Source organism: Colius striatus, chromosome 4 (assembly GCF_028858725.1).
Source record: "Colius striatus isolate bColStr4 chromosome 4, bColStr4.1.hap1, whole genome shotgun sequence".
Lineage (NCBI taxonomy): Eukaryota > Metazoa > Chordata > Aves > Coliiformes > Coliidae > Colius > Colius striatus.
In genome coordinates, this window is record NC_084762.1 from 11,576,094 (window position 1) to 11,592,300 (window position 16,207).

The window sequence follows — 16,207 nt, forward strand, 5'->3', positions numbered from 1 at the left end:
TCTGAAAAGGACTTTTGTTAATAAAAGTCTATCAAAATCTGTGAGATACTGGCAGCATTTAGACAAATGTCACCATTATCTTTCTTTGTAGGCATTGTTTTAGGCCTTTGTTCATCTTGTCCTTTAGTTTATAACAGCCATGAATATTAAGACTATGAATGACTTGCAGCTATTTAAAGACCATGACCAGTATCAATGGCTTTGCAGCATCCTTACATAATTTTACCTATATTTATCATTTTAACTTACTTTTTTTTCCCTACAATTTGAGCTACATTACTGGAAAGTAACACTGAAGATAAACTACTAAAACAAGTTACTTCTGGATATTAATGTAATTCATAGCATACCAACTGTCCAGTATTAACAAACATGGCAATAGAGTCCACACAAAGATACAGAATGAAAGACTCTTCGGTTTCAGTCTTGTGGATATCGGGCAGAGAGGCTGAAGGCTTGCCTTCCCCCAACTAATATCAATTTCTTTTTTCCCCAACAATACAAAATGATCTCTATAATGCATAAAATGTGATCAAATTCAGTACACATTTCTTATTGTCCTGAATAGCCTATAAGAAAGTAATGCCAATAGGCTAATTACTTATACCATTATTTTTTACAAGTTTAGAACCACCGAAACTTGGAGAAAATGAAAGAAAATGAGCAGTTTGACAGAATTATTTAGTACACTGAGGAAGCCATTACATCAGAACCACTCTCAGGAGCTGGGATCCCCAAAGAAACCTGTTAATAAGCTATTCCAAGGAACACAAGTGAAGAAGCAGAAAGCATAGTGCAGACAGATTGTGACACAATATTTGTGATTGCCTGCTTTCTCTGTTATTTTAAGAATTTTGGCATCTAATCTGATGATCCATGAATATAGTAGTCAAACAAGGAATTGACAGCATCCTCCTTTTCTCCCCTTCCTTCTTTCCCTTGGGCTTACTTCACCTTGCAGTTACAAATTTGACACTATTAATGTCAAGAATAAATAGTTAGCTTCAAAGTCCATCCCTAATCTAAAGAGCATTGCAGTAGCTGAATGTAGAGAAATTTAATGAGTAATTCTTTATTTCAATTTCAGTTAGGCAAATCTGCCCGACTTTGTCAGTTACTGTGTTGTTCAGTGTAGACAGACTGTAGACAGGCTTATAAACTGCGGACCAGTAGTTATATTAAGAATCCCACATGTAAAATAATGAAAAAAATCAGAAGGATGGATTTTCTAGTCTCTATGATTTCAATAAAATTTTGATAATTACCTTAAATAATTCAATCTTTCCTGTGCTTCAATTCCCTACTTATGCAAGAGAGCTAATATTTTCTTGCCTTGCAGAGACAGTGCAAGGATAATCATTGCAATGTTCAGATTTCTTTGTGATGAGGCCCATAAAAACACCTCTCTGACTCATAGCACTTTATAGAGATGATAATAAGTGTAGAGGACAGAACAATCCATTTATTGTAGGATCAATTACATTTTCTTTTAAAAATCTACCAATTTCCACCAAAAAAAATAATAGGTTACACACTCATTTATTTTTTAATTGACAATATATCTAATTTTACTATGCTGGGTAATAAAATTATGCTATAGTTGCTACCAGGCTCATTTGGCAGAATTCTGCACTCAGCTTGCCAAAGAAGGAATGATGTAGTAAGTGCAATTCAGAACCAGGCCTTACAATAGCTTTCAGACACGGCAAATGAAGCATTGCAATGAACATGTCAAAATGGTAAATAAAATAAACCAATCTTGTTTCTATCCCACATAAAAATAGCTTACTTTTGGTTCCATGTTTTGCTATACAAAAAAAGACATACTTGTACTTCCTAATAAAGATAACAAGTGTGTGATTGCCCTTAGGCTCATTTGCTATTATCAAAACGTTGATCAGCATCAAAATTACTCAAAAGAAGCAAATAGTATACTTTTTTAAAATGCCACAGTAACACCAAGAAGAAATTCTCAGTAAATCTGGTCAGCACTTCAGGTTTTCAGCATCTTTATTACAGTTCTTAAACTGCACAAATACTGTCTGCCAGAATTCATTAGGCTTGTGCAGGAATCTCCTGATTCCACAAACAGTCATTGATTTTTTTTTCCTCTTGGACTCTACTACTGGCATCAATTAGGCTTAAAGTAGAAGCAGTTACCAGCTCTTGGCTGTTACAGCTGGATTTGACAAGCAGGAGCTATTAATTGCTTTACATGATAGTGCTGAAGAAGTGCTCTTAGATTCTAGAAGATATACATTGCACTAATAACTTCAATGAGTTGGGTTTTTTTCTTGGCTTGCTCTTTTGGTTTAGGCTTCGGTTCTCATAACAAGAAAACAAAATACTGTTACAGAAATAAGACTGCTCTGTATCACTTTTTAAAAATCTAATCCTTATTTCACATAAGTCTTAATACATAAATATTTATAGGCTGAGCTTCTTTGACTCAACAACTCTTGTTAAATATCCCAATCTGCACTCAGAGACACCTCAGAGAAAATATCTTTGGTTCCTACATAATGAAACACTAAAAAACTGCACTCGCTTCAACAGTGTAATCTTATATCAACACAAAGATACAAAAAAAGAAGTCTAATATTCAGCTGTGATAAACACCTTACTTGGACATCACTGAGTAAAAGCAAAATTTTAATAGAATAACCTCTGCTGAATGGCACAGTGTCATCACCACAGACTACGGATTACTCACTGCCACAGTCATAGGGAGAAAAGACTTTACTAATTGAAACACATTCATTGACATTATCCTCTAAATTCAAACAAAAATTCTCTCTCATCTTGCCTCACCTTAAGCTTCTTCAAAGGGCAAGTGGAACTGAGCACTAGAAAAGTGCTTTTAAAGACCCAGAGAAGTAAAGAAAAATCAAAAAGCCATTCCTGACAGGCCTAAATTCTTATTCAAACAGCACTTAAGACATCTACTCTGTATAATTCACTTTGTATATAACACTGTATGAAAACATTAGGAATTCTGAAGGTTTTTGAGTTTGCAATACAAACAAGGACTTCCACAAAAGTAAAGCAGAAAGTAAATGACCTACAACCCAGAACTCAGGTAAAGGCCAAAATGCACAGCTCCCCACATCATTTCCAAGCCTCCAGTAATTTTTGGAGACATTGGTGTCAACTCTGCAGCTATCAGCTTTCATCTGATTGACTTTTCATAAACATTTTTCTTAAACCTTTTCCTCATACATGAGAAACTCCATATATCCACAGCACCCTGTGAAGTGGAGTTCTGCCCCTAATTCCCATTCCTCTTATGGTTTTTTTACTATTTAACTTCTCCTCATCAGTTTTCCTATATGTATTGAATTGTGACAAATCTTTACTTGAAAATGTGCATAATCTAAACTCAGTTAGTTTACTAAGTCAGGCTAATATGATCATGCCTGATCACACTTTAATGTATCATCTAATGACCACTAAGGGCCAATAAGAATTTCAGTGTCATGTCTGACAGAGGTAGGGACATGAATTCCTGTGAGTTAAAGACATACTGAACAAGCTCATTCTTATAAATACTTTTTGGAAGATCTTTCATATTAAAAAGAGTAACTGTGATGCCCTGCATCATGGGAGTCAACTAACATGTTACTAGCAGCAGTTCCTGAAATAACTGTCATCTCCTTGAAGATGGCATTGTGTAAATGTTTAATGGAAATTATATACAGGTTTCTCTCTAATAACATTACTTCATTTGTGGGAATAGAATCTGATAAGCTAGGAAGAACCTTTATTACTGTTTAAAATGAAATATTATTATGACCTTCTTAGAAGAAATCTAGTAGAAATATATGTTTTTTTAAAAAATCAGATTGATCAAGTTACAGTTACGAACAGACTTGAATCTTTCTTTTTTTTTTCCCCCTCAAAGGGCAGTAGCTTTCAAAGTCACTATATGTATTTCTTCTCCTTTAATTTTATTTTTCCTTTCAAGCTCCTATGACTAACACCAAAATGACAGGCATAGCATTTTAAATTTGTTTGTCTGAGACTAGATCCTGCACAAGCAGTGCAGAATTTCCTTCACAGACTGCCTTTATCTCTCCAGACACTCACCTGAGAGGGAAAATAACTGTAAAATCTGAGTACGCATTCAGAAAGAGGTGTTGATTTAAGCCTGATGGAAGACGGTCAACATCAATTTCATTATATTAAAAACCACCCACTATAAAATGCATAAATGAATTCTATGCTCATATTTTAGAGGATAAAGTATGAGTTTTCAGAAAAGCATTCTGTTCTGGTCACAGATATAGAGCTTTGCTTCCTCCAAATCAGCACTGGTTTTGCCTTGATATATGGGGAAATCTCTGAAGATGATGAGGCTTTCTCAGGACTGAGTCAGATGAAAAATAGCATATTGTTACGTGCACCCTGTACTGCCACAGGGAAATCATGACTATTCCTTTTTTCAGCTGGTAGGGATCATAAACAAAAAAATATCTGCAGTAGTTTGTGTGTGAGCATGTATAATGTAACAGAGGTTTAAAGAACATTGCAAAATATAGAGGTTGTTCATTAGCAAGATAATATCTAACAAGCAGAGAATAATTAGGTTTTGCACCCTGGAAAACAGAAGAGAAATGGTCATTGCCTTGAAGAAGACTTTGCAATCTTTTCCTATGCACCCTATCCATGTTCAGTACAAGTTGCCACATGCCCCCCTCTCTGCAAGCTTGAGGACAGCTGACAAATTCTTACTAAGAGCAACTGTGCAGGTGTACCACACAAGGAAAATGTAGCACATTTGCACACATAAATAAATGGAAGCATGTTACACCTAGAACAACTAAATCCTTTAGTAGTATTGATAACGAAGAACCTACTCTGTACTTGTCTGGTTTGTTCTCTTGAACTTTCATATTATTGTGCTATCTCTGCGTGTGTCTTTTGAAACACAGGAATAAAGAAAAGTTACAGTAAGTTTTACAATATTCTGGTGGGGCTGCATCCCTTTGAGCTACTGCTGCGTAAGGGCAATTAAAACTGCTCCCTTGTTAATGGCTATTAACTGTGTCAGTACATTGACATGCTTCAGGATCTGATATTCTGGTAATGTTTGTCACCATTCACTGAGGACTGAGCTTTGGTACAAAAAAAACCCATCTAACTTTTTAATCTTCATGCACACGTGGTGTTTTTCCTGGCCTTCTAGAAATTCATGGTACTAGGCAAACACATAAAACATAGAAATGAGAAAGCTTTATTTTACAGCAAGTCTTCCAGCACCCCTTCAGTTTTCATGGGACACATGCCAATACCATATTCCAATTTTGCTTTTTAGCCTGGGTTTGCTTACATGGATTTCTACTGAATAGGGTATCTTTTGTTAGCTAATCTGATGGATTTTTATGGTGTTTCCATATTATACAAGTGGAGGATTTCCAAACTTTGGTTTAACATTCAGATTAAATCTTTCTAATGTGTCAACAAGAAGCACTATTTCAAGATTTCTAACTATGAGCCAGACTAATCACTATCAGTTTCTAAAACATATTTTGATTTGCAACCTGACACTTCTTTAGATAGTCTTCTAAAAACAGACATAAAAGAAATTAAGTGTGTTGGCTGATAACAACTGACATTATTGCTGTAAATCTGTGTTATCTTGCAGGTGGCTTTCAAAATTAACTAGTCACCCCTAACTGTTCAGTGAAATTTTCAGCTGATTTAATAGACACATTAAACTCCTATTTATAAATTACTGTGACATTATTAATGTCGCACTTCTATACTAAGTAATATAAACGCCAACGTACATGTCACTGTGTTGTATCTGGCTATCATGGCTGGAAGAAGACGACAAAATTGCTGCGATTTCAGGTCACTTGAAATGCACTTTATCATCTAATTAATATCACTTTAAAATATAGCACGGTAGCATCATAAAAATAATTACTTTGCAAATACATGATATTGAAATGAAGATAAATAATGGTAAACATAAACCAAATTTATTTCTGCATCCCATTAAGAATTCAATTGCATTTCACACCTTAAAAATTTTCACTGATTTCTGAAAATTACATGAGATGTAAAGGACAGTGATTAGTCACCGTTGACTACATTTCAGTATGTTGACAGCAGTTTGAACTTATACTAAGTATGACTTTTACTATCTAGATTTAACAGAACTCCTATTTCCTTCTCTGTCTTCTCTGAGAGCTTTGCAGAAAATAAGGGAAAACCATCCACATCTCCGTTTCAAGTTTTTTGGTTTGGATTGGGTTAGATTTTTTAAAAGAAATTAGGCAAAAAAGATATCAAAAAACCTGGCATGTTGTTTTTTCATGTATGTTGAAGGAAACAGTTAATATAGATAAACTAAACTGTAATAAGCATCAAAAGGATGCTAGGCACCTAATAAACATTGATAAAAATGATCACCTGAAATGAATTGCATTTTTCTGGAAGCAAATATTTTAGCTTACAGTTACTGATGTACGAAATAAACATTCCATTTTCTTTTACAAAAAGTCCCCTTTAAACATTTAAAAAATCCCTATTTTACTGCAAGGGTGAGGGAGCCCTGGCACAGGCTGCCCAGGGAGAGTGTGGAGTCTCCTCCTCTAGAGGTCTTCAAAACCCATCTGAACACGTTCCTATGTGACCTGATCTAGGTGCTTTGGCAGGGGGGTTGGACTATATGATCTCTAAAGGTCTCTTCCAATTCCTACCATTCTATGATTCTATGATTTTGTCTTTCACCTGGAAGATCATTCCATATTTTATTTTACTTATTAGGTAACCATGGTACATTACATCCTGTCAAGAGATATTCCTATTGCATGTGCGACACTGCAATTAGATCTTTCCTCATTTTTGAAAAATGTCTTTTACACAACTTGTAACACTTCAAAGAAGTGTTAAGAGTTAAAAACTTGCCAGGTAAATTTGTGATGTGATAAGTATTACTCTTAATGAAAACATCCCATTAGTTCTGAATGTGCTTATAAGCTGAAAGTTAAATATATCGATAATAGTAAATTTCGTGCAGCTTAGAAGTGACCCTTAATGATTATCCCAACTAATGAATTGCAGTGGTGCAGCAATAATATCTCTGTCTTCTGATTTCGTGCAGCTTAGAGGTGACCCTTAATGATTATCCCAACTAATGAATTGCAGTGGTGCAGTAATAACATCTCTGTCTTCTGAGGTAAAAAGCCAAGCAATCACAGTGCCTGTGCTATAGCATTGACTCTAACTAGAGTCCTTGCTTGCATCTTTAGCAAGCAGCTAGAAAGAAGAGATTTGTAAGAGAAAGTGTGATTTATATCACATCTGGGTGTCACAAAGATACAATTTTTCATTATGTGATTCCCCCCCACTCCAGAATGCAAAACCAAGTTATTGTATTATCTTTGTGACGTAAATATACTGCTTTGTAAATTGTTTTGATTAACGTGTTTTAGCGTTTAAGACTAATGTCTACATGTGTAAAATCCAAAACCATTTTTGCAAAATCATCTAGTGAACCACATGTAGCCTTTTTCTGTTTTATTTATATATTCTCTAATCAGAATAGTTTCCTGGATAGGTAGGAGAAAGAATTAATTTTCTATGAATTTTATTTATGTTTAGAAAAAACCCCTCACATTCCCAGCTTTTACGTTAAAAGAAGTCAAAGTGTGGTATTAAAGTAAAAACTAAAGCATGATGCCTCCATTTTATCGTATGTGAATTTGAACCTTACAATGTGGTGAAGTGGCATTTGGGGCCCCAGGAAATGAATCCCTAACCTCTTATTTTCATTAAGTAATGGCCTTTACTAAACCTGAAAATAACATATAACATCCAATTATATACAGTGTTACTATTTTTTTCAGATCTTGTTTCCAACTTTCCTTTCCTAAAACTTGATGAAATTCACACCCCACTGCCTTTGAACAGTTTGTTGTCAAATTACTTTTGTCTTATTACAGAAACGGTGGTCATTTAATGAGGGACAATTGCAAAATGCTCTGCACGTGTGAGTGTGCATGTCTGCATGCACAGTATAAAAGCTATATCGTAAAAGTTTAAATTATGAAGCAATAAAACATATTAGAAGTACCTGAAAACAATCTGAAAAATCTGAAGCAAACGATATTGAGGCATAAGATAGTAGAGCAAAAAGCGTGTGTGTTCATTAGCTGAAAACCGACTTTGAGTAACCATACCAATCACAGAAATGACTGTGCATTCTGGGCTAGAGATTCCTACTTCAAATCTCTCTGATATCAGTCTAACATTCAGTGTTATAAATCAAGTATGCTATATTAAATTAAAGTCAGTTGTGCAATATAAACTTATCTCAGAACTCTTTTGCTGTTTTTAAAATTCCAGAAACAATGACAAGGAAGTAAGACAAATGCACAAAGGTAGAAAGAAAATGTTATAAACCTGTGCACTAAAGATAATAACATCTACAGTGGCTATATGAGAGGCTGAAATGTGAAGGATTCAAACAGAGGAAGCTACTGTCAGCTAAATAAGATTTCCCCCAGCAGAAACAGGTACAACATTTATAGCAAATTTTACTTTTTGCATCGTTTCAAGTTTTAAAGAAAGAGTAAAGAAATTACCTTTCCCACATACTGAGGTTCGGAACCCATGTACTCCTCCAGCACAAAAAATTGATTCCAGACCCAGCCTCGTTTGACTCGCTGGGCAGATGATCTCCTCCCTGGCACTGGGACAACATTTTCTCTTGGCTCTGCTTCTAAAGTTTGTTGTGGATGCAGTGGCGTTAGGAGACCTCCATCAAATAGGACCCAGAGAAGCAGGGATAAGCAGTTCCTTGTAAGCATTGGCAACGGCTTCCCTACAGCAAGTAATAAAAACTCCAGCACTTAATCCAGAGCAGAAGAATCCAGGATTGAGGTGTCTGTGGCCTCTACCACTTAGCTTCTGATTTTATTGCGGAAATGCTAATGCAGGCATTAATCCTTCTGATGACAAGGTTTTTGCCGCGTTAAATTCCATCTAAGGGGACCTATAAAAGAGATTTACATGGCAACATCAAATTACATAAAATTACATTGAAGTGTTCATCAAAATTCTCACACCTAGTTAGTTACTGGAGGCAGAGAAAAAGATTAGGAATCACAGCTTTAACAGAGATTTCTATTTTGATTGTCACACTGAGGTGCTCTAGAACACTGTAGTTATTACAGGAATAGCTCATTCTTCCTCTGCTTAGCATCACCCTTTGTGTCTGTCTAGGGACAGGCCTGTAGTTTTTTAAGTCCGAGTTATCAGACAAAACCATCAATGATGTTAAAAAGATTTACTCTGTATTTATATATAACATATTGAAGAAGGAAGGACCCACTCTTTTCATCCTACTGCCCAGAGCAGGAATGCTTTGCTTGTTGCCTCTACCAGGAAGAATATCCTTTGAAGCAACCCCCTCTGTCTCTGGGTGGACTTACACAAGGTTTATATTGCACCTTGAACTCTGGAGGATATATTTGTATGAATCTGATGGGAAATAGAAAATGGGAAATATTATCTGTACAGCTAATTACCACAAAGTTGCCAACATACAATATGAAGTCTGTGACTGGCATTCTCTTCTCACAGAAAACCTCATAACAAAATAGCTGTATTGTTCTTCAGGACTGCAGTAAAGTACACTAAAAAATGCAGACCTGATAGATGGGTAAAATGGTAGAATGAAACAACACAGAAGGCAGTGAAGTAAGACAGTGATACTCATTTATACTGACAAATACCAGGTATATAGATTAAAAATAAATCAGTGCTAACTAAATACAGGGCTGAGGCAGAACTATCACATCAAGGTGACAATTAAAACTGTGGTGATCCTTGTAGCAGCCAAATGCCATCAGCAAAGAAGAAAAAAAACCAAATCCAACAGTTCAACCCTAAAGGAATTGTGATGTTCTCACATTGCTCTATTTACACCAGCACAGACCATTTTAACAAAGACAGATAGGAAAATATACTGTATTTTCTAGCCACAGTATAATTAACAGAGGTACTTTCTTCTTGTATTTATGAAATGTTCTGATTAATTATCTGCAATTCATAAAATGACAGTGCTAAAGGATGTAAATATTTAAATATTAGGGATGTAAATATTTAAATACTATGGAATATGAAACAAGTTCAATAAAATGCATCTCTAGCTGTCATTTGCAACTTTGTGCCAAACTCAGCACCAAGAAAAACTGGTGAAAATAAGCACTCACACCATCTAAAAATGCTGTGTCCCAGCCTCCAAGAAATATACCCCAAAGACTGCTAAATCTATGGAATCCATGCTGAAACAATAGGAGCTACTCTAGTATTCAGAATTACACAAGGAATAATAACACAACATCTACATTCATTTTCAAGTGGGAAGCAGTAAGCACTGAGAAAACATGAAGGCTTTAGTGTTTATTTTTCCCCACTCTTCCATGCTGCTGATCTTTCTTTTAATAGAAAGAATGGATTAATGGCTTTCATGAAGCTATCCTTGCCTATGCTGGCCCTGATGCAGGTGTTAAAACTGAATCCTCTATACCATCATAAGGTCCAGGACATTTGCTTAACAATTATACTTTCCCTTCCGTGGCTCTTATTCACTAGAGGTGGATTACTGGCAGGCTATGTGTTGCATTACCTTGAATAGAAGGGGATCAAAGTTGTTTTAGGACAACTAACATTTCCATAAACCACAGCTCTACACTAACAAATTTTAAATCCCACTGTAAATTGAAGACTTAAGAACAAATTAATAATCTTGTCTCATTAAGATCTACAAGCTAGGAATGAAGTGCCCACCTACTCTACAGTCTGCTGGTTGTCAGGTACAAGAAATACTTAATGTAGAATACAAAATGGATGTATTTTACATTTTAAAAACAAAAATATCATTTATATCACTATGGAATTCACCAATTTGTTAGGGCCATATTGCACCATTGATTTTTCAGCAGATGTTTCTACCAAATCAATAAAGAGTTCTGCTTAAAAATCAATGACATGATATGGACCTCAGTAAAGAATAAACAGTGAAGTACCTAACCGTATACATTTTTCATTTTTAAACACCACCAAAGGTTATATTTTCCTTATGAATAATATTATTACTACCCATAACAATAAATTACATAGAAATTCTCATAGGTACATGCTGAAGTATCTAAATTGAAAGGGTTTATAATTGGAAGCCTAGAAGACCTAACAGGCTTTAAAGAAGAGGGGAAAAAACCAAAATAGAAAAATAATTGCATTTCCTATTCTAAATTTAGGGCAAGATTTTCTGTTTTTATAAGAAAGAGTATGTTTTAGGTCTTAACAAAAAAGAAAGTAAAGAATGTGCTGAGAATGTAATGCAAATGAGTATTTTAATTCTACTTTCACTAAGGATTAAACACGATTAAGAACTGTCTGCTCACGATCCTTTAAAATAAAAGTTTTTGTAAGTTGTGCTCAAAACAGTTCAACTGTCTTCATCTAGAGTAAAATATTCTTAGGTACAATGAGTACAAACTTCTCACTTGTATTATCATTTGTATTCAATGGATTTTATTCCATCAATGAAACTTTAAGACAGGATCCTAACACACTAGAGAATATGTTTGATACGTATTTCTACTAGCAGCTTTTTTAAAATTTAGCAGTTCATATTACTTTCTGTGCTTCTCTCTTCATTCAACAGTATATAATATCAAGGTTCAGACTGTGTTGCAGTGGGTCTGCTTAGTTTTTATGGCAAAATTATAGTAAACATAGCAAAACCAAATCCAAACCAAAGAACTCAAAGTATCATTTTGAATTGCTCACCCATAGATGGGAACTGGAAATAAACAACATAAAAATAGTTGGGATAGTCTGCACTGCTTCACGAACCCCCAGATCACACTGTATTCAATATAACTGCTGTACCACTGCTCTTTGCTGAGGAGGCTCTGTACATTACAGTTCTGCAGCAGAGCTTTGCCTCAGGCCACGTCTGTCAGTCAAGGAGCTTTTAAAATGTTATACAGCACCAAAAGTAATGCAAAGAGATTGAAAGACTTCGATGCAAGGAGAACAATTCCCCCTAGGCTGGAAGGTTAGTAACCATGTGCAAAACACAGAGCACTTTAACCCCCTCTCTGTCTGTTTCCCAGACCAACTTCCAGTACATGTGCTGCAGTCAGGTAAAAGCAATGCCAGTGCTTCCTTCATTCCCCACACCTTCAAAAAGCTGATGAATGGGAAGGTCAGAGAGAAATGGGAAGCTAATAGATGTTGCTTTACAGGATTGTACCACAGATGCCCTCATCAGAGTTCAAAAGCGTTCACCATGAAAAAGTTCCTCTTTTAATTTAAAGCTCAGCAGTTAGAAGGCAAATACTTGAGAGTCCAGTATGTTGGCACTCAATGGAACAACTGCAGCAGTAGGAGACCGAGGCAGAGGTTCTTCCCATGCCATCTCTTACCTAGAAGTTGTATAAAAAATTCAAAGGCAAAGACTGATATTTCTTCTAGTCTGTGTTTATTGGTTTGCATTTTCTATTCAAGCTATGTGTTAGTCTTCCAGCCAGGATGACTAAACCCGACTTGTTACTTTTTTGTTGTCATATGCTTGTTAGTGATTTAAGTCTAACCCCCTTTATATATCTCTGCTTAGAAAACTGTTATGCAAGCTAGGAGACAAGGATTTAGAAATCTAATCTGAACATTTAGCTATAACGAAGGTACTATATTTCCTAAATTTTTAAAGGAAGAGATACTCAGATGTTTATCAAATGAGAGTTCTTCAGACATGTACCCTCACTACATCACTTTCCCATTTTTCTTGGATATGGCTTATTTCTTTAAAAATTACCTGTTGCTAACAACTTCTTTTGACTGTTTTACATGGATTTAAGTACCATGATGCATTACTTAATTAACCCATAAAGAGAGCTCCAGAGGGAGAGTTTGTATTAATTTACCCCCACACATGCTTTTACATACACTGAAATTACATCTACTCATTTCCTCAGTTCAAAAATGTGGAGATCCAGCAGCAGGCATGGACAATCTGTTAAAACACAATAAATCCTTAAGAAATCTCGATCCTCTGTCCCCAAAACTACAGACTTAGAAACTCATGAAATGTAAATGATGAATTCAACATTACTACTAAGATTATTTATTGAGAATAACAAAATATGGTATAAAATAGTGCTCCTGCAAGAATTTTGTTACTGACTTGGATTTTAATGATATTAATCTAAACAGGCTGAGCAAAAGAATATTCTCAGAACAGCAAAATTGATGCATGCCATCACTGCTGCAACAACCCTTAAAGGGAGCAATGGCACTGCAGACATACATAACCACACTAAGCTTGGCAAAGGTTAGCCTTTCTAGGGAGGGCAGCCATACTACTATGCACATAAGGTCTGAATTAGAGAAGGAAATGGCTCTGTCACACCCAGATGTTTACTCACTCCCCCTGTAGTGGGATGGGGAAGACAGTAGGGTAAAAAGCGAGCAAACTCATGGATTGAGATAAAGACAGTTTAACAGAGAAAGTAAAAACTTCACAGTCAAGCAAAGCAAAATAATTCATTCATTCACTACTTTCATCATCAGGCAAGTGTTCAGCCATCTCTAGGACAGCAGGGCTTTAGCATGTGTAACAATTACTTGAGAAGACAAACACCATAACTCCGAACATGTGTATATATGTCCACTGTATGTGCTGAGAATGCTGCCATATGATACGGAATATCACTTTGGTTAGTCAGGGTCAGATGTCTGGGCTGTGTCCTCTCCCAGCTTCTTCTGCACCTCCAGCCCACTCGCTGGCTGGGCAGTGAGAGAATTAGAAAAAGTCTTGACTCTGTGTAAGAACTGCTCAGCAATATTTTAAAAAGCCTGTTTTATCAACACTGTTTCCATCACAAATCCAAAACACAGCACTATACAAGTCATTATGGAGAAAATTAACTCTCTCCTAGTCAAAACATGTGCAGATCTGTATCAGGTATCTACTTGGATCACACCACAGATAGGCTACTGTCTCATGCAGACAAATGAGAAACACTAAAGCTCCATGAAGCACTCAAAAGAGTCTTCAGTCCAGCAAAGCTGATAATTGCATCTCTGTGAATGGAGGCAAATTGCTTACTGACAAAGCATCCATTATGCAGTGATGGTAGGAACACTTCTGCAGCCACCTTAATCATAAATCTATCAGCATAGAGAGTGTTTTTGCTTACGTGAAACAACAGCTAATGTAAAATAACCATCTCTCTACCCGTAAAAAGGTTTGAAAAACTTGGCAGTACTATAAAATGGTTGATCCATACCAGATGGAAAGCCAGCTAAGATCTATAACTGTGGATATGCTGTAACAGCTGACCATCTAACCTCTCTTCTCCGTAATATCTTGAAATAAGAAAATACAACAACATAAAAAAGTCTGTGCTGCCAGTATCTATTGAAATTAACTGCTAAAGTATTTTAGATGATATATCTTGTTGTTAAAGGAATGGTAAAAAGTACATGAAAAACATAAGTTCATTTTTCACCTTAATATGTTTTCTTTCTGACCTTGGGCAAATCAGTTAGGCTGATATTCTCAAGAGTATTTAAAGAATTCTCATTTGATTACTCTAGATGTCCATCTCTCTTTGTGAATTTAACTTCCATGAACTTCACAACCTATCTAGACACTTCATAAATAACAGTAATTCTTCATTTTTTCCACAATTTTTCCACCTTGTCTTTTTCACTTAGAGTTGGAACGACTTGGTAACATTGAAATGAGGATTAGGAGAGAGATACAAGTGAACAGATATAGAAACTTAAAATTACCAAGACGAGTAATTCTCAATGTTTCCATCCTACAAGTCAAAAGAGTTTCAACAGTAATTGAGCAAGTGCCACCTCTGCAGCCACAAAATCCATTTGGCAAGTGCACCATCTGGATTCCATGCCAGGTAACTCTCATGGGGTGGAAAAAACCCCAGTGTTTCTACCTGCTGAGAAAATATCTGACTTACTGAAGTCTTAATGTGATCCAAAATAGTTACGCCTATGGGACACACTAAGCCATAGAAACTGCCATGGTTTAACCCCAGCTGTCAAGAAAATGCTACACAGCTACGCACTCACTTCTCCCCCCTCAGCAGATAGGCAAAGAGGATTGGAAAGGGTAAAAGTGAGAAAACTCATGGGTTGAGATAATAATGAGACAATGATAATAATAATAACAATAATAATGACAATAACATCAAGAACAAAAATAATAACATCAAGAACAACAGTAATAACAATAACATCAAGAACAATACCAATAATAAAGAATAATGAATTTTAATGAAAAGGAAAATAGAGAGAAATAAAACCCAAGAACAACAAGCAATGCAAATGAAAATAATTGCTTACTACCAACTGATTTATGCCCAGCCAATGCCCAAGCTAATGTCCCCCTGGCTAATCTCCTCACAGCTATATATGCTGCTGAGGTTTGTATGCACTGGTTTAAATGCTGGTTGAGTTTATAGATATTGGTGGGGTTGTGTGAGAAGTAGAAAAGGCCTTGACACTGTGCCAGCACTGCTCAGCAATAACCAGAACATCCCTGTGTTATCAACACTATTCCTAGAACAGATCCAAAACAGAGCCCTGTACCAGCTACTATTAATTCTTGTCCAGCCAAGACTATCACAGAAAGCTAGAATCTCTCTCTAGCTGTATAGATTGATCCCTCATGAAGCTGAACATCTGAATCTCAGTATTTAATTCAGCTGTTGTTTATATGAAGTTGATAACAAATAGGAGGAACAGAAACCCGATATCCTATGACAAACTGAAATGTTCTGTAGCTTAGTGATGAGAACATTCTGATAAAATGTAATAGATATGGGTAGAAAATGCACAAATAGAAGATGAATCTTAGCATTTTTGGAAGAAATATGTCATTATATGGAGAAGAACTGTACTTACTGAATCACTGGACAAAAAGCAATAAGGTGACTTTATCACTCATTCTGTTAAATTCTATTACAAATGCCCACAAATCCTAATATTTCATGTCAAATATTTTTCTTAATGCAAAGTTACTAATCAACTTGTCAAGGAAAATATGCATTTAATTAAGGCTACGATTTTCAGATTTGACTGTCAAATTCACATCTCCATGGTTATTTGCAGAGCTGTATTTTCTATACCAAGATAAAAGTTCAGTTCCAATGTGTGT

The 16,207-nt window shown here is 35.7% G+C and overlaps 1 protein-coding gene across 2 annotated transcripts in view; it reads right to left on the reverse strand.

Annotated features, from left to right (window-relative positions):
• LOC104554551 (cadherin-12) overlaps positions 1 to 8,819 on the reverse strand; it is a 140,468-nt gene extending 131,649 nt beyond the window's left edge. For both annotated transcript variants that reach the window (XM_061994643.1, XM_061994642.1), the window contains exon 1: positions 8,595 to 8,819. In XM_061994643.1, the coding sequence (XP_061850627.1) occupies positions 8,595 to 8,819 (225 nt within the window). The remainder of the gene's footprint in view (positions 1 to 8,594) is intronic.
• Positions 8,820 to 16,207: the final 7,388 nt, after the last annotated feature.